The sequence below is a fragment of the Choloepus didactylus genome, chromosome 4 (assembly GCF_015220235.1).
Source record: "Choloepus didactylus isolate mChoDid1 chromosome 4, mChoDid1.pri, whole genome shotgun sequence".
NCBI classification, from domain to species: domain Eukaryota; kingdom Metazoa; phylum Chordata; class Mammalia; order Pilosa; family Megalonychidae; genus Choloepus; species Choloepus didactylus.
In genome coordinates this window covers 166,522,115-166,543,850 of record NC_051310.1, presented here as the reverse complement: position 1 = coordinate 166,543,850, position 21,736 = coordinate 166,522,115, and the positions used below count along the sequence as shown (strand labels likewise).

The window sequence follows — 21,736 nt, the reverse complement described above, 5'->3', positions numbered from 1 at the left end:
AATTTTGGCTCTATCATTACTTGGTGTGTAATCTCTAGCAATACCTAACATGGCAGAAATTAATGAGCTGGTCACCAAATCCTTACTCTTTCCTCATCCCAGACTATTTCTTGGCCTCCCCTATGGTTAGGAGGGACCATGTGACTGTGCTTGACTTCTGGCCACTGGAGTATGGGGGGAAATTATATGCATCACTTCCAGGACTGGCCCATAAAAGCTGCACAATCCTCCAAGATCTCAATTACCCTGGCTGCTGATTGGATATAAACATCCAGAGCAAACTTGGAACCCCTGTGTTGAAGGCAGCAGGGTCTTCATCAATGCATGGAGTGGGTCCCCCTAAATCCCTCCTCTGACTGGCAATCCAAATGGGATTCTACATAATTAAGAAATAACCTTTACATGATAAAGGAGTAATCTTCTTGCTAATCCAACTAGATTTCAGTTGTTATAGCAGTCTGTTTTACCCTAATCAATATACTTAACTTCTCTAAACAGCAGTTGCCTCCTCAGGATAAGTCTAGTACCTACCTTCATGGTGTTTTTAAGAGGATTAAAGGAAAAACAATGGATATAAAGTGTGCCTGGCAAATGGTAAGTGCACAGTAAAGATTCCTTATTATCTCTCTATGAAATCTGTTAATTACTGTTGCCTATTTAGTACAATAGAAGGCTCTCACACACAATAAAATGCCCACTCCCTGCTGCCAGAAATTCCACCATTCTTTTTTTGTTAATCAATGCCATCTTCTAATAGTCTTCTTTAAAGAGTATTTTTTCAAACCAGTAATTATAAAATTAACTATATTTATTGCAGAAACAATCTACAAAATACTGTAATGATTACCAAAAACCCATGTCAACAACTGCAGACACTACTGAGACAGTCGGTCCAATTCAATTCTAATTCTAACTGCCCGGGGTTAGGCCAGACCCCACAGGTTAAGGGCTGCCTTCTTCAAGATTGGCCTTCAGGCACCAGTCACAGATTTGAGGGTCCAGGCCACCGGCACTTCTGACCAACTGGCTACCAATTCCCACCACCCCCTTGGTTCCCACCACCCCCTCGAATTGGATAATTTACTAATATGACTCACAGAACTCGCTGAAAATGCCAAAAAGAAGAGACACGTCGGGTAAGGATTGGGAGGGTCTCAAACGCAAGCTTCCGTGTCCTCTCCATGTGAAGTCAGAATGTAACCAAGAAGTTAGGATGTAAGGGATGTTTATGGTTGCTGAATCATTATATAGACATTCCTGTTTGCTTTCTGGTATATTGAAGTAGACAGAGGGAAATACCTGAAATCTTTAAACTGTAATCCAGCAGCTTTGATCTGGACTGATCTACATTGATATAATGATTGTATAGCGTTTATCTTGTGCCTTTGTGATTGTAAAAGCTTTGTGACTGACCTTCACTTGTACCCATTTTATCCATTTTTTTGCCTTGGGAATCTTGTGATTATTAAAGACAGCCCTTAATGTTTATTAACAAAGGACTTTGGGTCAGTCCAAAACTAACCCATCCCAATTCCAAAGTTATCTTGATAACCGAAACTGGATCTAACCAAAATGGGCCCGCCTGACATGTGCAGTTTAGACTTTAACCTAAGTGCCCTATACGTCATTATAATACTAAAAATCATGCTCATCATCATGTTAAGGTCATCATTTTCTTATATACGTTCTGTGACTAAGCATATAATCAATCTGCACATGCTCAATAATTATATCACCTCTAATTACATCATCTGGAGCCACTGTGCTCATTATCCTAAAACCTGTTCTCCTTTAGATACTCTAAAACTATCAGAATTACTGTAGTTCGGGGAGACAGATTTTTGGGCCTGTAGGCCATCTGCTCTCCTCCTTTACACTTAGTAATAAACTCTTACTCTCTTTGAAAGCCGAAGAGAGTCTCAGGTCTCAGGAACTGGTCATTTAAATGCATCAGGCAAACAATCCACTGCCTTTGTCCAGTAACAAGAACGTGTCACCCTTCTGGCACATCCCAGCACAGCAGTGACATATCTTATCCAATCTGAAGGCTCATGGGAGCTTCAAGTGTTCCAAGTTATATGGGGCCTCATTGCATAGGCATTATGGACAAATCACTGTCTACATGTTGAACTCAATCTGCAGTCCCCCATTCCTCCCAGAGGTTGGGAGGTGGAGCTGAAAGTGGCTGTCCCCTCCTTGTTGTCTCATTAGCCTATGAACTACCAGACTTGGTATTGGGTCCAATAAGAACAGAAAACATTCCTATCACAGGAAATTCCAAAGATTCAGAAGTTGGTTCCCAGGAACTAAAGACAAAGACCAGCCAAATTTTTATTATACTGCAAATACAAAACTTATAAAGAACCAAATATTGATCTTCTATAATCCTGTAATGCAGGTATGTAGCATCTGAAGCCATTGTACTCATTATCCCAAAACCTGTCCTCCTTTTGATACTCTAAAACTATCAGAATTACTGTAGTTTGATATATGCCTTCCAATTTTCTATTTGTTAATAACAGGTGATGTGCTGGTTTGAATCTATTATGTACCCCACACAAGCCATGTTTTTTTAATCCTGTCTTGTGGGTACAGACTTATTGTAGGTGGGAGCTTTTGACTAGATTATTTCCAAGAGGACGTGACTCTGCCCATTCAAGGTGGGTCTTAATTAGTTTATTGGAGTCCCTAAGAGAGCTCATGATGAGAGACAGAGATCAGAGCCAACACAGACCAAGACACTTAGAGAGAAAATTCTCAGAGACATTTTGGAGACAGCTGTTGAAACCAGAGCCAGGAGAGAAGCTAAGAGATGAAATCCAGAGTTTGCCCTGGCGAAGCTAAGAGAGGACCCCCAGATGCTTAGAGTGAAATGCCCTGGGAGAAACAAGCAAGGATGCACAGTTGCTGAAAGAGAGAAGCTAAGACAGAAGCCCAGAGACATTTTGGAGAAAGCAACAGAAACCAGAAGCTAACCCTGGGAAAGGACGAGCAAACGTCACCGTATACCTTCCTATGTGACAGAGGAACCCCAGATGCCATCGGCCTGTCTTCAGTGAAGGTATCCAATTTTCTAATTATTAATCATAGGTGATGTGCTGGTTTGAATCTATCATGTACCCCACATGAGTCTTAGTTTGGACACTTTTCTGGCCTTAGAATTGTAAGTTTGCAACCTAATAAATCCCCATAGAAAAAGCCAATCCATTTCTGGTATTTTGCATTTCAGCATCTTTAGCAAACTGGAACTGGTGAGTATATATATACACATACACACACACAATCAAAATGAAAGTAATAGTAAACGTATAGTTATATAACATGCTTTTTTCACCTAATATTTTGTCTTGAACAGTTTCCCATGTGTTCAAATGTACTTTGAAAAGGTGATACTAGTAGTGTGCCTATATAAAAACTTATTTAACTATTGTATGGAAATTCGTGTTATTTAACTATTCTTCTATTGTAGGATATTTTTGCTTCTTTCACTAGAATAATCTATTCAAAAAGCATGCTGGTTTGAAACTGTTATGGACCCCAGAAGAGCCATGATCTTTGAACCCAATCTTCTTGGGTGGAACCTTTTGATTGAGTGTTTCCATGGAGATGTGACTCACCCAACTGTGGGTGAGATCTTTGATTAGATTATTTCCATGGAGATGTGACCTCCCCCATTCTGGGTGGTTCTTGATTAGTTCGCTGGAGTACTTAGAGACGCTAAGAGCCAACACAGACACTGATGCTTGGAGATGCTTGAAGATGCAGACAAAAGGATGTTTGGAGACACTAAGCTAAGAGAGGAAGCCCAGAGTTTGCCCCAAAGAAGCTAAGAGAGGACTCCCAGATGCTGAGAAACACCCTGGAAGAAAGGAGGAAGGACACATAGGATCTGAGAGAGAGGAGCTAAGACAAAAGCTCAGGGACATTTTGGAGAAAGCCATTTTGAAACACAACTGAGGAGCAAAGGACCAGCAGCCAGCCACCTGCTTTCCCAGCTGACAGAGGTGTTCCGGACGCCATTGGCTGTTCTTCAGTGAAGGTATCCTCTGGTTGATGCCTTAGTTTGAATACTTTTATGGCCTTAGAACTTTATATTTGTAACCGAATAAATCCCCTTTATAAAAGCCAATCTATTTCTGGTATTTTGCATAACAGTAGCATTAGCACACCAAAACAAAAGGAAACCTTCTTGTACACAACTCTTTGTCTGCCTCTCTGGTTATTTGTGCTTTTGCATCATTTTCCTTTATTTTGGTCCCTTACAAACAGAATTTAAAACAATAATTTTTGACCCAAACAAAAAGATATAATAATCAATACTTATTTCATCTTGATCTCTATTTTATATGTTTGTTTGCCATTTCTTTTTTTAAAAGAAAAAAAGGCCTTGGAAAAAGTCAGAGGTCTTATCTCTAAAGTAGTCATGCCAATACATTTATCAGATTGTTTTATTTGCAGAAAGAAAAAAAAAACAGGGCTGCATCTAAATCCTAGAAGGTAGAGGTAAAAGTTCTGAGAGGAGAAGTGGAAAAAGAAGTGGAAGTGAGGTTAGTAATAAGAAAAAATTCCCCACCTACTTGTACTTCCACATCGAGTACTGGGGATCCCTCTCCTCATATTGTCCCACAAGTCACTGCTAGATGAACTATTATTATTTCTTCCTTTTATACTCAGTCAGATGCAAAAAGAAAGTGAAACACTAACAAGCTGGGATCATGCTTAATTGAGTTTTTGCTGAGCATATAAATAGCATCAACAATGAAAGTAAGCAATGGCATCAATGAAACATTATCTTTCCATTGGTCCTCCTGTTTATTGAATGACCTGGGTCAGTGTTTTTAGATAAATTGATAATGATTCTGACTTCCTCTGTCTCTGGCAGACAAATCAATGCCCACTCTTCGGCACAAGGCAATGCAATATTCCTCCACTATATGTATCTTTGTAAATATGGTTGAAAATGAATAGGAGCACAGTTTGCAGCTTTCTTTGAAGGTTTCTATGAATCACATTTTATATTCACACAGCTGGAATGGACCATGTGAGCCAGTGACTGGCCTATGCGGAAGAGCCACTATCTCAGGTAAATGACCTTTTCTCTCACTTGCATTTACTTCTGAATTGTTATCTGTCCTCTTGGGTGAAGGTCTAGTCACAGATATTTATTGGAATGACTATGTGGCTCTGCTTTCTCCTCAGGCTTCCATCAAAGTTTAACATTAAAATGATGGACACACATCTGCCTTTCAAAATATCTTGACACAAAGGACGGACACTTTCAACAACATCCTTTTCAAATAAAAAGGGCACCAAGATGAGGTATATTCTGGGTCCCAGCAGTAAGTGGATGGCACACTCAATTTAGGATGATTCAAGGATAGTTTAGTGAAGGGACTATTTACAAAGGAGTGGGCAGGGTGTAGGGAAACTTCAAGTGTAATGCTCCAAGATCAGTAAACAGTGGGGCAGAGACCAGTCCAAAGCCTCAAGGGGCCAGTGGTTGGAGCAATTGCCAGACCTAGAAAGGAAAGAATCATGTGTAGGCCTTGACTTAATTTTGATAAAGGATGTAGCTGGCCCTAGGTGACACTGCGGGGAAGGAGCCCAAGGAATAAACACCCTGACCTCACTCACCTCTCTCCTGCTGGGATCTGCATTGGTTGAATCCAACTAGAAGCCAGAGGGTGGAATAGCCACTCTCCCAAGGCGAAGAGTGGTATGTAGGGGGAAGGTGAAGAGTGGATGTGAAGAGATACATGGACGATAGGTGACAAAGGGGGAAAGACAGAGCTGAGTTTGGGATGTGCTAGATATGAATTGTCTGCCATCAAGAGGAGGTGAGAGATAGGTAGATGGATCTGGTGAAAGGCCTGAACTGGAGATAAACCCTTAGGACTCAGCCTATAGATGCTTTTTAAAGCCACGAGATTGAATGAGATCAGGAAGGGAGGGGGCATGGGTGGAGTAAGGAGGACCAAGAGCAGAGCCCTGAGGCTCTCTAAGCTAAGAAGCTGGAGAGAAGAGAAAGCAGCAAAGTGACTGAAAAGGAGGGAGAGTGTGGTAGCTGGAGGACAAGGGAGCAAAGAGCAAATACCGGAAGGGAACGATCACCTGTGTTACCTGCTGCTCACACGTCGACTTGGATGAAAAGTGAGACACAGAGTCTCTGGTGACCTCAATGTTTGTGGCAGAGTGGTCAGGCCAAGGCTTGGAGTTAGAGAGAATGGGAGCAGAAGGATGGAGACTGTGTGCGTGAACAATTCCTCTGGGGAGTTTTTGCTGCAAAAAGGAGAAAAGAAATGGGAGGGAGTAGCTGGCAGGGGAAGTGGAGTCAAGAAAAGTTTGAATTTCTTGAGGAGGGAGAAATAACATCAAGGTTTGTGTGTTGATGGGAGTAATCCAGGAGAAAGAGAAAAAATGATAATAGAGGAGAGAGAGGGGACTATGCAACCAGGGGCACTTTGTCCCCTAAATTAGGGCACGGCTTCCCCTCAGCCCCAGCCAGTTGTTGCCAGGCCCCTGGTTTCTCAAGAGAAGGCAGAAATTCGCCTTTTTTCATTTTTAAACATGAAGCCTCCTGACATTTAAATGTTGGCAACTAACTTAAAAATTTTTGTTAACTCTCTGAGATTCAAACAAAACTCATGTGCAGGGTGCCAGTTAGCAACTTCTCCTATACTGCAAAGTTTTATCTCATCCATAGTCAGCAGGTGAGGGCTCCTGTTTTAGGAACCTCTGAAGGACACTGGCTGTTTAGTCTCTAAAATCTTTGAACTTGTAAGTGCCCCTGCAGTGGTACTTGTCCAGAGCAGCTAATGATACAGTCATTGTCCCCTTCATAAAGGGCAGCGGAAATGAGGTTGCCAGAGCCGGCCACACATACTATATTTAAGTCCTCACAGTTAATACCTAGGCTTCACATATGCTCTTTACCTCTCCCGCCTCCTCCTCACTAAGGAAACTTACTATTAACTGCAGGCCAATGCAAATAAAGGTCACCAAGAGACACTTTCCAGCCAAACACTGAATGCAGGCATGTGGTAGAAGGGCTGATTGTTTGTAGGCTCCTAGCTAATAAAGGAAATGCCACTCAAAGGGGGCCTTCCGGCCTGGTCTGAAATTCAGAAGGAGCTGTAGCTGACAGCGATGGCCCCAGGCATGAAAGCCTTTGGTTTTCCAACGATATCCCACACCTGCACAGAAAAACTGCAGAGCCTGGCTGGTTGACAGCCCTTCACTGACCTGGGGAGGGCACAGTGCCTGCCAGGCAAGGGGGAGGGAGTGCTGACTTCAAACATATCACCGCCTTCATTCCAGCGGTGGAGCGAGGAGGAAAGCCACAGTGGGTGGGCTTCTATGTTTATATGCTCGTGAGACTGGTCTTTGTAAATAGGGTTAAAATCCTAGACCCCTCCAATTTTCACCACATGAATAAAATATGCTTCTCAGGTCACAATGCTGCTTTTCCTGCTTTGGCTGGAAGGGTAATATCAGCCCCAATAAAGCTGTATTTTGATTGCTTTCCTCCCATTTAAGAATGAATCACCGAGACTCCAGTTAGGATGGAAACAGCTTTCACTCGGAAACACCATGTTCTAATGCACTCTTTGGTTCAGTCCTTCGGAGAGCAAGACAGTAAAAACGTTCCAACCACCCTGTCACACACTGTTAAGCTTTAAAGCATATATATTTTCCCCTCCATACTGCTGAAAACCACCTGGGTAGAATAAGGGAGGGTAAGGAGGGTCTTGAGTAGGTCGAGGAGAAGGGAGCAAGATCTCCTTCAAAAACAGTTTTAAAAGTCTCCACCAGGGAGGCTAACAGCTCTGTCTGCTCTAAGTGAGAAGGAAACTGGGGGAACACTTATCAAAAGTTCCCTGCTAGGGGAAGATTCTGGAAAGACAGCAGTAGTGGCGGCATATTTTTCAATCTCTGCAAATCTCCACATAAAAATAGAATAACAAGATAGCAAAACCAAAAACTTATGGACAATATTTATTAACAAGACTAGATGACAAAGTATCGCCACAAGCCCCAAAATACAATGGACAGAGACAATCTACCAACACTCATAAACCTGCAAGGAGGTTTGTGCAGCAGGAAGAAGAGGAAGCAATGTGACTCTGACTTACAGATCTGAGAACAGAAAAACCACAAAATAGTCAACAGGTATTCACTGGAAAACGTGGAGCACCAGTTTGAGAAAAGCAGCTGAAACTGGGAAGGTTTTTACTCTCCAACAGCAGGTGAATGCAAAGGGCCTGCAGTAAGACTTACTGACTCACTAGGGCTCCCTCTAGAACAGGGTCCACACTGGGGAGAAGCTGTGAGGAGTGGAATCAAAATTAAGCAGAACAGGGACAACAGAGATAAAGGAAATAGAAAGTTTACACCAAAGTGGGGAAGGCTGCCATATTTGAACACTACACATAAACAAAAAAAAGAGAAACCTTTGTGAAGGAATAAAAGCTTTCCTGAAACCTGCCTCATCTCAAGTTCAGAAAAACTAATTTCACTTAAAAATGAACCACACAAAAGCAAGAGTTGGATACCATACTAAGTTATTATAAGAAAAACAAAAAAGGGAATCTGAATAATATTGCACCATTAAAGGAAGCATGCAGGAAAGACATGCCCAGAAAACAGAACAAAATACTTCAAAATGAGTTAAAAGACATTTAAAGAAATGACAAAAGACTTTAAAAAGAATCAAAATTAGAAAACTCAGAAATGAGGTGATAGAATCCATAAAGTATCAGAAATAAAAGAAAATACCATTTGAGAAATGAGTAAACTAGAAGGAACAGAAGAGTAGATATACACAAGAGGAACAAAATGTGCAAAAGAAAAACATTTTAAAAAGAGATCAGCCTTATTGACAATAAGGATCCCTGTAGAAGAGAAACTAAAGTGAGGGAATAGAACAAATACTAAAAACTAAAATTTCTAAAAAACCTTTTCTCAAATTAAAAATATATATTTGAAATTACATAATGAAAAAACCCACACTATATACCTGACAATATCAACCAGAATGACCAATACCAAACCATAATCTAGTAAAATTACTAGACTGTTTAAATATAAGAGAGAGAGAGAAATCCTTTGGGCATCTGGAAAAAGAATATGACTTACGAGGGAAAGAAAATTAGATTGCCATGATTTTTTTTCCACAGCAATGCTCTTTGCCAGAAGGAAATGGAGTAATTTATTTAAAGATACTCAAGGAAAGAAAGTGTGAGGCAAGGATTTTCTATCCAGCAAAACTCACTTTCAAGTATAAAGGCATGAACTTACTAAGGATTCAAGAACTCAAGGAACATTATTCGCAAGGGCCTTTTGTGAGGACAAAATAACTAGGGTGACATTAACCTAAGGATTGGTGGTGGAAATTAAGTATATAGCTATCTGTATAATTAAGACTACAGAAGGGCTAAGACACAATGTCAACAAAGTACAATTATTAAAAATTGAGGGAAGAGCAGATGCAAAAAAAGAAATGTCTTTAGTGTTTTCAGTAATCACATTGGTGGAAGAAAATAAATGCATATATGTGTGTAAACATATACACGCACATATACATTTCCTTGTTCTATCCACTGAAAAGCTCTAGAAACAAAGACTGATCAAGTAGCAATGAACATACCTAACATCAGATATGGCTTTAAAATGCAATTTCTCACTAAAAGAACCTGGGGTTTATTAGAGAAATGGTTGATTCCAGGTGTGGAACAATAAGTATACAAGGCAAACCTAGAAAACCTTGTCAAACCAGAAAGCAAGGAAACTATCAAAAACTACTTGAGATAGAACCCATGATCTTGAAGACGACTGTATACAAATGTAGCTTATCAGGGGTGACAATGTGATTGGGAAAGCCATATGGACCACACTCCCCTTTGTCTAGTTCATGGATGGATGAGAAGAAAAATGGAGGAAGAAAAAAAAAAAAGGCACCCAGTGTTCTTTTTTACTTTAATTGTTCTTTTTCACGTTAATTTTTATTATTATTTTTGTGTGTGTGGTAATGAAACTGTATAATAGTACCATAAACAATTGAATGTATGCTTTGTTTTGTATGACTGCATGGTATGTGAATATATCTCAATAAAAATGAATTAAAAAAAAAAAAACTACTTGAGTCATATTTAAAAATTTAGGAGCCACATTGAAGATGCTTCTACTGACGAAAGATGGGATAATTTGCGCTTCAGAAATGATAATAAAAGTAATGGATTGAAACCAATTAAATGGGTTTAGACCATGAGTTCTTAAATTACCTTTTTAAAAAGAATTGGGGTTTTGTTTGGGGCTCCATGGGATTGTCTGCAGCGCGGTGGGCACCGGGGGGCTACCCCGCACATCGCAGGGGACAGCGGCCAGAAGGATGGGTCCCACTCCCCGCGCCCTTCTAGGACCCGGAGGGTTTCTGCTGGGTCCGCGACAGCCCTGCCGCCGCCTCTCCCGCCTGGTGCGATGGCCGCGGCAGCGCTGCTGGGCCCAGCTGAGGTGCTGGTGACCTTTAAGGACATGGCCGTGACCTTCACCCAGGAGGAGTGGGGACTGCTGGACCTGGCCCAGAGGACCCTGTACCGGGAGGTGATGCTGGAGTCCTGCAGGCTCCTGGCCTGGCTAGGGCATCTGGTTCCCAAGCCAGACTTGATCCATCTATTGGAGCATGGCCAGGAACTATGCATGGTGAAGAGACAGCTCTCCCAAAGCATCTGTCCAGGTGAAAAAGAAAAACAGACCAGAGAACCAACCCAATCTCAGTTGGTCTTGTCAAAGGGAGCCATGTTCCAGGGAAGCTTAACTCAGGAATCTTCAAGGAACTCCAGACTGGGGCAAGCCAGGGGTCAGGAAGGACTTTGGGAAATGCAGAAAAGGCAATTAAAGCCAGAGACAGAGTCCCACAAGGATACTCGTCCTGGGAAAATGAGCCATGAGGACGATGGTTTGGGAAGAGATTACATTCTGCCCTCAAGGGTATTACAGGAGAGGGTCTTTCCAGGATATGTTTTCCACGCCTGGACTCATACAGACCAGGTAAAGACTCCGTGATCCATGAAGGGAAGAATGCCTATGAATGCAAGGAATGCAGAAACGGTTTTAACAGGAAGTGGAAACTTGTTCGACATCAGCGGATTCACACTGGAACGAAGCCCTATGAATGCAATGAGTGTGGGAAGGTCTTTAGCCACAGTTTAACCGTCATTCGGCACTATGTTATTTATACTGGAGAGAAGCCATACAAGTGTACTGAGTGTGGGAAGACCTTCAAAAACAGGTCATGTCTCATGCAGCACCTTCCAATTTACACCGGTGAGAAGCCCTATGAGTGCAGTGAATGCAAAATGGCCTTCACCCATCGCTCTAGTTTTATTCGGCATAATAGGACACACACTGGAGAAAAACCCTTCGAATGCAAAGAATGTGAGAAAGCCTTTAGCAGTAGGGAATACCTAATTCAGCACTACATCATCCACACTGGAGAGAAGCCTTATGATTGTGGGGAGTGTGGGAAGGCCTTCAGATGCAGTTCAGAACTCATGCAGCACCAGTGGATTCACACTGGAGAGAAGCCCTATGAATGCATCCAGTGTGGGAAAGCCTTTCACTGGAGTGCAAACCTCATTCAACACTCTGCATCCATACCAGGGAGACATCTTACAAGTGCATTGAGTGTGGGAAGGCCTTCAGGCACAGGTCACACCTCATACAGCACCATCAGGTTCACACTTGAGAAAAGCCCCGTGAGTGCAGTAATGTGGAAATGCCCTCACCTGCCACTCTGCTTTGGTCTTTCAGAATAGGCTTCACACTGGGGCCAACACTTTTGAGTGCAGAGAATGTGGGAAAGCCTTTTATCACAGCTCTTTCTTAACTGACCATTGAGGAGTCACATGCAGAGAAGCTCTGTGAATGCAGTGAGTGTAAGATAACCTCCAGCCTCAGTTCAGCCCTCAAGAAACTTCAAAAGATTCATATTGGAGAGAAATGTGAGGGTGGCCCTTTACCAGTGGGCCAATATCAGTCAACCTCAGTGAATTCATACTGATGAAATTTCTGAATATAATTGCTAAGGACAATCTATAGCCAGAAGAAGAATCTTATTTGCCATCTGAGAATTCATACTGAAGAGTCATCAATGTCATTGCTGTAAGAAAGCCTTCTGTGATCATGACTTATCATCTAAAGAGTTGTATTAGAATCTGACCGCACTTGGGCTTCGCTCTACTTGTGAGAAAGCATACAGAGACGTAGACCCTGGTTATTATGAACTCATAAATACCTCCAGCCACTGATCTCTCCTTGGTTTATACTGGAAAGCCAACTCAGGAATATTTTTTAGAGAGAGAGGAGGAGGTGATGGTATAGAAGAAAAAAAGTAAAAAAAGCAAATGCTCTCATGAAGGATTCTCAACACCTTTGTTTGACTTTTATGTACCTTCACTCCTACCCTGTGTCAGGGGAGGTGGACAGTTCAAATTTCAACATTTATTGAAAGTCTTCTTTGTTCCAAACCTCATTAACCACGAGGAGCACAATTCTTTGTGAAAAATATGAAGGCTTGAGTCCTGAAGTATTTGAACCCATAAGAAAGTACAATACTGAAAATGCCATCATGGGACACTTAGCTCCTATTTTTTTTTTTTTTTTTTTTTTTTTTAATCATCATTTTATTGAGATATATTCACATACCACGCAGTCATACAAAACAAATTGTACTTTCGATTGTTTACAGTACCATTACATAGTTGTACATTCATCACCTAAATCAATCCCTGACACCTTCATTAGCACACACACAAAAATAACAAGAATAATAATTAGAGTGAAAAGAGCAATTGAAGTAAAAAAGAACACTGGGTACCTTTGTCTGTTTGTTTGCTTCCCCTACTTTTCTACACATCCATCCATAAACTAGACAAAGTGGAGTTTGGTCCTTATGGCATTCCCAATCCCACTGTCACCCCTCATAAGCTACATTTTTATACAACTGTCTTTGAGATTCATGGGTTCTGGGTTGTAGTTTAATAGTTTCAGGTATCCACCACCAGCTACCCCAATTCTTTAGAACCTAAAAAAGGTTGTCTAAAGTGTGCGTAAGAGTGCCCACCAGAGTGATCTCTCGGCTCGTTTTGGAATCTCTCTGCCACTGAAGCTTATTTCATTTCCTTTCACATCCCCCTTTTGGTCAAGAAGATGTTCTCCATCCCACGATGCCGGGTCTACATTCCTCCCCGGGAGTCATATTCCACGTTGCCAGGGAGATTCACTTCCCTGGGTGTCTGATCCCACGTAGGGGGGAGGGCAGTGATTTCACCTTTCAAGTTGGCTTAGCCAGAGAGAGAGGGCCACATCTGAGCAACAAAGAGGCATTCAGGAGGAGACTCTTAGGCACAAATACAGGGAGGCCTAGCCTCTCCTTTGCAGCAACCGTCTTCCCAAGGGTAAAACTTATGGTAGAGGGCTCAACCCATCAAACCACCAGTCCCCTATGTCTGTGGTCATGTTAACTTAGCTCCTATTTTATATCTAAGTAGAGAGGATTCACGTATGGATAGTCACATTTTACTGTGCCACTTAAGAATATTTAAGGCTTGGCTTTTATTAAAAACAAACCACACACACAAAAAAAAGAATTGGTCATATTTAAAGTATGATAGGGAACTAATTCATAATCTTCAGAATTAGTATATAAAGGGAAACAACCAAGTGTTTATCTTTCTTTCCCTACATGAACTATACCATTGATTAATCAATGGCAAATGAAGTATCTCTTTATAAATGTGTTTCAACTAATAAATGGAAAATAAGTGATAGAATTAGAGTAATACCATTTTGCAATCCTAATGAATAAACAGACATTAAGCACCAAAGCTATTACTATCATAAAAAGAGAGACAACCAGATATCATGTGCCTTCTATGGTCTTGCCAAAAGGAGTAAACACGAATCTGATCCAGTTTCTGGACCCGGCTGCCAATTTTCAGGAAATACAGAGGACAGGGGAATTTGTTGGACTGCGCCAAGAGGATACAATCAGCCAAATCCAGACTTTAGGAAATACTGAAGGCCGAATAGCCTGGATTCTTCCACATGTAAATTATAAGGAAAAGAAAGGAATAGACAGGGAATATGTAAATGAAAAGAGGCTTACGATATATTAAAAAAAAAAAAAAAAGAAACCATGGGCAAGACTAAATTATAGTGCTAGAGGTGTACATACAGAGAAAAACACCATAAAAATGCAAGATAGTGGTTACAATAAAGTCAGGATACGGTTACTTTTGCTGGTAGGCAGGGGGCTGTGATAGGATTGGGGCACATGGAAGGGGCTTCTCAGTCAGTGACAAAGTTCTATTTCCTAACTTGATGGTGGTTTCAGAATGGTCTCCTCAAAATAATTCATTAAATCATCCATTTGTTTTGTGTGATTTTCTATATCTGTTTTTTTTATTAAAAATATTTTTAAAATATAATAACAATATTGATTAAAAGTTCCCTGCAGCTTAATAAAATAGTTTGGTCAGAATGGCTGCCAAAAAGGCCTCTAGGATGAGGGTTAACTTTTAAAATTTGACTCTAATATTTGGCAAATAAACAGAGCTGAGGCCCCTCGACTTCCATAAAAGACCGCTAAGACATAGAAACATGGTTCCAAAGGATAAGGAATACAACAGAATATTCCATTTACTCAACAATCATTGGGTAAAGGAAATAATGTAATTCCCTCTATTGTGGGCTAGGGTTTAGCGTGCTTCTAAATGATAAAGTAAAAAGGGATTAAAAAGAGGAAGGGAAAAGAGAAGAAAAGAATCAGCTCTAATTTGGTGCCAGGATGGGCCTCTGCACTCCCACGTGAAGGGGCTTCCCACCCCTGAGGTAGGAGCTGCGACTGGTGTGAAGTCAGGAGATGTGAGCAACTGACCAAAGAGACGATATTGTCTAATCAGGAAGCAGGATGGCCCAGGATGCTAATAAACCTCCAGCATATTCTGTGATTTTCCTCTCCCTGTGGGGAAGACCAACTGAACTCTCCTGAGAGAACTATTAATTAATGCACTGGATAATTATTATTTTTGTATCAGAAGATACACAAGAAGTGCTTTAACTGAGTGAGATAGGTCAAGACAGCACAAAGTAATTTTGCAGACACCCTTTGAAAAGGGTTGTAAGTGGATGAAGACTGGAAAGCATGTGTGTGACTCTGAAAAAAACAGCAGACCTTGTTCCAGCCCTCTCTGTCAAACCCTTGTTTCATCTAGAGCTGTGGTCAAATTAACTGGGTATGCTGTGGTCAAATTAACTGGGTATACCGTGCTACGGTTATCTAATTCTTGATGGTTTAATGGCTTTTAAAAATCTGTAAAACTAAAACAGTTTGTCCAATTACAAAGAAAATTTCCTATCACAAAGGCTAATTAGGGACCAGAATGAATTCCCAAAGGAAGTTCTCTTATCTCCTTCCCATGAGAGCCTAAAGATCCATCTACTCAGAATCCTCTAAGGTGCAGGTGCATGTGGACACAGGTCAGATGTCCATGGGTGTCTCTGAAGGAGACAATGGTTGGGCTGTCCCATCACTGTACAGGTGTGCTAACCTTTCTGGGAAGGAACATGGTGGTTGAAGCACAGACATATGACAGAAAGATGTAAATTAAAATCCTGGCCTTTGTCGCTTACTAGCTCTGTGACCTTGGGCTAAGTAATAAACTTTTCCAAATTTTTGTTTCCTCACTTGTAGATAGTAAGCACACCTATTTCATTAGGTTGTTGTGAGAACTGAATGTCATGATGAGTGTAAAAGGCAAAATACCTAACAATCCATAAGAGCTCATTAAGTGTGAGCTATTCTTCCTATTATTGACATCATTATGGTCACTGAAAAAAGGGGCTTTTAGGGAACAAGAGATTTTAGATCAGTAGTTTTCTGTGTGTGGTCCCTAAACTAGAAACATCTGCATCACCTAGGGGCTTCTTAAAAATGTAATCCCTGCCACCACCACCATCACCATCACCACCCCCACCCCCACGACCTACTGAATCAGAATCTCTGAGGGCAGGCCCAGAAATCTGTATTTTAACAAGCCCGCCAGGTGATTCTGAGGCACTCTAAACATTGAGAATCACTGCTATAGAATGATAAAAATATCATACGTTGAAGCCTCTTACAAACTTTAGTAGCCAAAAAAGTGCTCGAGTTCTTCAGGAAGGCTGATAAAATTTTGCCCTTGTTAATTGACTGAGAATAGTGAACTTGAAATCTAGCCCTGACTTGACCAGCTAGTGATGCTGAAGAGAGTATCCTGTCTGATGCCCCAGTAGGCTTATAAGAACATGTGTTCCCCAGCATCTCAAGCACTGTCTGGCAGGTTGTAGACACTGGATAAATATTCATTGCCTGAACAATGAATGACAAGTCAGGAGAAAGGATGGGGATGACTATTGCATTAAGCCAACAGATAAATTCACATATAAGGTAATCTAATTTAGGATTTTGTTTAAAATACTTGCTTTTTTTGAACCGAGCGACACTCATTTCCTTGGCTTAATCAGCAACTTAAACATATTTTATTAAAATGTATGATTCCAATTGAAATAGGAAAAAAGATTAACAATGATTTTTAAAACCTCAAATAACCAAATCCACAATGAAATTGACTTTGGGACAGTATTCAGCCCTAGGGTAAAGAGCAACCAAACCCAAAACAAAACAAATTGATAGAAAGGATTTTAGTCACTGTTTTAAATGCATTTCTGAGGCTGGGTCCTGGAAATAAAGAGTGAAATTACTTTCACTTTCTCTCTCTCTCTCTCTCTCTCTCTCGATATACACATATATATTTATATATATATTTATATAATAGTAGAAGCACAAATGATTGTTCATATCCTGAAGAGATGAAAAAATCCAGATTAATCAAGGAAAGATACATAAAATACACTGAATATAATTTATTAAGGCAGGGAAATGTGAAAATCTGTTTTAAGAAGATTTCATATTTAGGAAATAGAAGTCATATTATCAAGTACTATACCTTCATATAGAAAAATATCTTTTCCTTTAAGAATTAGCACATAAAACTAACTACTGCTATTCCAGGAGGTATTGGAAAATTAAATGCAGTTTGGCACCCATCCACACTTACAGACAGTATAGAAAAATATTAAAGTAATAAAAAAAGTGCCAGAGGCAGTAATGCCAGGATCATCCATATTTATTTTGCTTCTTATATTTGACAATCTTCAGTGTGAATAGCTGTCAGTAAAAACAAATAGCTTTATCAATACTCTCAGCAAAACATATTTGGTTTCATCAATGTAAGATCTATTGCCACCAACCTTGAAAACTTGGTCTCCTGGCCCAGGGACACTATCTCCCTTGGAAGGCTGACAGAGAGAGTGAATGATAAGCATATATCATCTAGAGAAGCTTTATACATTAGAAAGCAAGAAGAAAAAGAAAACTGGGTGACTGACAACAATTCCTTGGTGGCATCTGATGAAATCGTGCAGAGTTAACTAATTACTTAATAGGGATGCTGGAGTCATAATTTTTAACCTTTGTCTTAGGAGTAAGGGGAAACCCTTCAGGAACTAAAGGAGCACCATGGCATTAATTTAAAAGTAGACCAAAGAGTTTAACTTACTCTCAAGGAGAACTTACTGACTTATTCATTCATTCCTTTTTCTCTAAGGTATATATTTGAATCTATTTTAGTATTTAAAAAGTAGGAAAATTTACTTGTCTCATTTTCATGTATTCTATTCACTTTTGTGGTGATTGCAAATTCTTTAAGAATTTCATCCTTGTAAGACTTTCAGCGGACCTCTGTTCACTCCCCAATTTTCCTGAAATTAACAAAAATAGTTTAAAATATTCCTCTTCTTAAATTTCACAATGTTCTCTTCCTTTATTTTCCCACCAAAAAAGGTTATTTATACTCTATAGCAGCGATGTTCACAATTGTGTGATAATGGAAACAATTGCAATGCTTCTTATTTAAGTCATATACCTGCTGACTCTTTGTAGAGTTAAGGAGTATATAATATTCTAATACTGAAATTAAGGAATTTGGGAGCTGAAGGATGCAACAGGTACCCAAGAAAGAACAAAACGTTTCAACCTCCACCAGCATGTCAAAGACTCCCAAAGCTGCACCCGCAGCCCAGCCTCCCTCTGAGCTTCCAGCCTGTCATGGAGCTGCCTTCTGACACTACAATTCTGATGTAGAATTCTGCAAGGCCTGTTTCAAATGCTCAGCATTCAAGTGCATGTGTTCTCACTCCTGCTCTCTGTTTCTTTATATCTCAGTCTCCCCATGTGCTGGAACGTGTATATACACGTGTGGGCACGCACTTTTGCATTCACGATTTGCCATCAGAAACAGCCTTTTAAGAGTTCACCTTTGTGCAGGAAATGAGTCAGGTTCTCAGTCTAGAGATATACTTGGGAGATGTCTCTGCACAAGTTTTCTTCTGTATCTGTTTCTGATTCCAATCAGTGTTGTAAATGACAGCTTACAATCCCAGACCATCCCAGATGCCTACAATGCAGCTAGGAGCAGTTCTCACTACCTGTTCCTTACTGGCTAGCATTTGAAGCAATTATATCAGATGTTCAGATTAATTGATAAATAGACAGGGTTTTTTTTTTTTTTTTTCTACTTTGATAGACTTACATTTTTTTTTTTTTATTAGAGAAGTTGTAGCTTTACAGAACAATCATGCATAAAATACAGAATTCCCATATACCACCCCACCACCGCTGCCATGCATTGGTATGGGACATTTGTTACAATTAATAGCACACTTTTATACTTGTACTATTAAGTAAAGCATATGGTTTAACTTAGGGTTCTGTTTGTGTAGTACAGTTATTAAATTCTTTTTAAAGTTTTTATTGTCACCATATATACAATCTAACTTTCCCCCTTTAATCACATTCAGATATATATTTCAGTGCTATTAACTACACTCACAGTACTGTGCTACCATCACCCCCATCCATTACCAAAACATTTCCATCATTTATTAAACCTTAATTCCCATTCCCTATCCTCACCCCATCCCCTGGTAACCTATATTCTAGATTCTGACTTTATGAGTTTGTTCATTTTAATTATTTCATATAAGTGAGATCATAGAATATTTGTCCTTTTGTGGCTTATTTCACTCAACATGGTATCTTCAAGGTTCATCCATGTTGCCACATGTATCAGGACTTCATTCCTTTCTATGGCTGAATAATATTCCATTGTATGTTTATACCACATTTTATTTATCCATTCATGAGATGATGGACATCTGTGTTGCTTCCACCTTTAGGCAACTGTGAATAATGTTGCTATGTGCATTGGTATGGAATTATCTGTTTGAGTCCCTGCTTTCAGTTCTTTTGGGTATATACCAAGAAGTGGGATTGTCAGGTCATAGAGTATTTCTATACTTAGCTTTCTGAGGAACTGCCAAACTGTCTTCCACAGTGGCTGCACCATTTTACATTGCCATCAGCAACGACTGAGTGTTCCTATTTCTTTGTATCCTCTCCAACACTTTCATTTTCTGGTTTTTTAATAGCAGCCCGTCTAATGGGTGTGAAGTGGTATTTCATTGTGGTTTTGATTTGCATTTGCCTGATGGCTAATGATGTTGAGCATCTTTTCAAGTGCTTTCTGGCCATAGGTATATCTTCTTTGGAGAGATGACTATTCAAATCTTTTGCCCATTTTTGCATTGCATTGTTTTTTTTGCTGTTAAGTTGAAACATTTCTTTATATATTAAGGATATATATATATAAAGCATATTAAACCTTTATCAGGTATGTGGTTTCCAAGTATTTTATTCCATTGTGTAGGTTGTCATTTTACTTTCATGATAAAGTCCACTGAGGTGCAAAAGTTTTATGAGGAGGTCTCATTCATCTATTTTTTTCTTTTGTTGGCTTGTGTTTTGGGTGTAAAGTCTAAGAAACCATTGCCTAACACAGGTCCTGAAGATGCTTCCCTACATTTTCTTCTAGATGTTTGATAGTTCCGGGCCTTCTCTAAAGGTCATTGATCCATTTTGAGTTGACTTTTGTATATTGTGTGAGGTAGCTCTGAATATGTATCAAGTTAAACTTAGGCATTGCTGTTCTAAAAGTAGCTATGGAAAGAAAGACTGTTCTTGTTCATTTTGTAATGTATGTTTTGCATGTCTGTGCAAAAATGCTTTTACCCAAATTAATCGTTAAAGTTCATTTATTGACCTTTAAAAAAAAAAGGAGATTCAGTTCCTAGAACCATTTGTTGAAGAGACTATTCTTTCCCAATTGAGTGGTCTTTGCCCCCTTTTGCTTCTTCCTTTCCAATTTGGATGCCTTTTACTTCTTTCCTTGCCTAATTGCTCTGGCCAAAACTTCCAGAGCTGACATAAATGTGTGGGTTGATTTCTGAGCTGTCAATTTGAGTCCATTAGTCTCAAATTGTGTGTACTTGTGCCAGTACCAAACTGTTTTTATAACTATGGTTTTGTAGTAAGTTTTAAGATCAGGAAGAATGAGTCATCCAAGTTCATTTTTCTTTTTCAGGATAGCTTTAGCTATTCGGGGCCCCATACTCCTTCACATAAATTTAATAATTGGCTTTTCGATTTCTGCAAAGAAGGTTGTCAGAATGTTGATTGCATTGAATCTATAAATTGCTTTACTTGTACTGATGCCTTACTGATATTTAGTCCTCCAATTCATGAACACAGAATGTCCTTCCATTTATTTAGGTCTTCTTTGATTTCTTTTAGCAATGTTTTTTTTAAAATTCAATTTTACTGAGAGATACTCATATACCATACAATCATCCAAAGTGTACAATCAATTGTTCACAATACCATCATATAGTTGTTCATTCATTACCCAGATCTATTTTTTTGAGTATTTTCCTTGTACTAGAAAAAGTGAAAATAAGAATAAAAAAATAAGAGTAAAAAAAGAACACCCAAATCATCCCCCCTGCTTCCACCCTATTTTTCATTTAGTTTTTTCCCCATTTTTCTACTCATCCATTCATACACTGGATAAAGGGAGTGTGATCCACAAGGCTTTCACAATCACACTATCACCCCTTGTAAGCTACATTTTTATACATACGTCTTCAAGAGTGAAGGCTACTGGGTTGCAGTTTGATAGTTTCAGGTATTTACTTCTAGCTATTCCAATACATTAAAACCTAAGAAGTGTTTATCTATATAGTGCTTAAGAGTGCCCACCAGAATGAACTCTCGACTCTATTTGGAATCTCTCAGCCACTGAAACTTAATTGCATATTATTTCGCATCCCCCTTTTGGTCAAGATGTTCTCAATCCCACCCCCCGGGAGTCATATCCTGCTTTGCCAGGGAGATTTATACCCCTGGGTGTCAGATCCCACGTAGTGGGGAGGGCAGTGATTTCACCCACCAGGTTGGCTTAGCTAGAGAGAGAGGGCCACATCTGAGCAACAAAGAGATATTTGGGGTGAGACTCTTAGGCACAATTATAAGCAGGCCTAGCCTCTCCTTTGCAGTAACAAGCTTCATAAGGGCAATTCCTGTGATAGAAGGGTCGGCACATCAAACTGCCAGTCCTCAATGTTTGTGAGTACATCAGCAACCATCCAGGTGAGGGAGCCCAACACCTCTGCATTTTCCTCCGGCTCCTCAGGGGGGCTCTGCATATATTTTTTTAGCAATGTTTTTTAGTTTTCTGTATAT

General features: G+C 39.9%; 2 protein-coding genes across 4 annotated transcripts in view; one reads left to right on the top strand and one right to left on the bottom strand.

Annotated features, from left to right (window-relative positions):
- LOC119532996 (zinc finger protein 550-like) overlaps positions 1-11,743 on the top strand; it is a 63,290-nt gene extending 51,547 nt beyond the window's left edge. The window contains 3 exon segments of the mRNA XM_037835186.1: positions 10,293-10,995; positions 10,998-11,643; positions 11,646-11,743. Coding sequence (XP_037691114.1) covers positions 10,293-10,995; positions 10,998-11,643; positions 11,646-11,743 — 1,447 coding nt within the window.
- NUBPL (nucleotide binding protein like) overlaps positions 1-21,736 on the bottom strand; it is a 626,527-nt gene that overhangs the window by 132,701 nt on the left and 472,090 nt on the right. The window contains exon 12 of one of the 3 annotated variants that reach the window (XM_037834761.1): positions 6,168-6,279. The exons of the other annotated variants lie outside the window; for them this stretch is intronic. The gene's annotated coding sequence lies outside the window, so the exon portion shown is untranslated. Of the gene's footprint in view, positions 1-6,167; positions 6,280-21,736 lie in introns of those variants that run through there. 3 annotated transcript variants of the gene reach the window in all.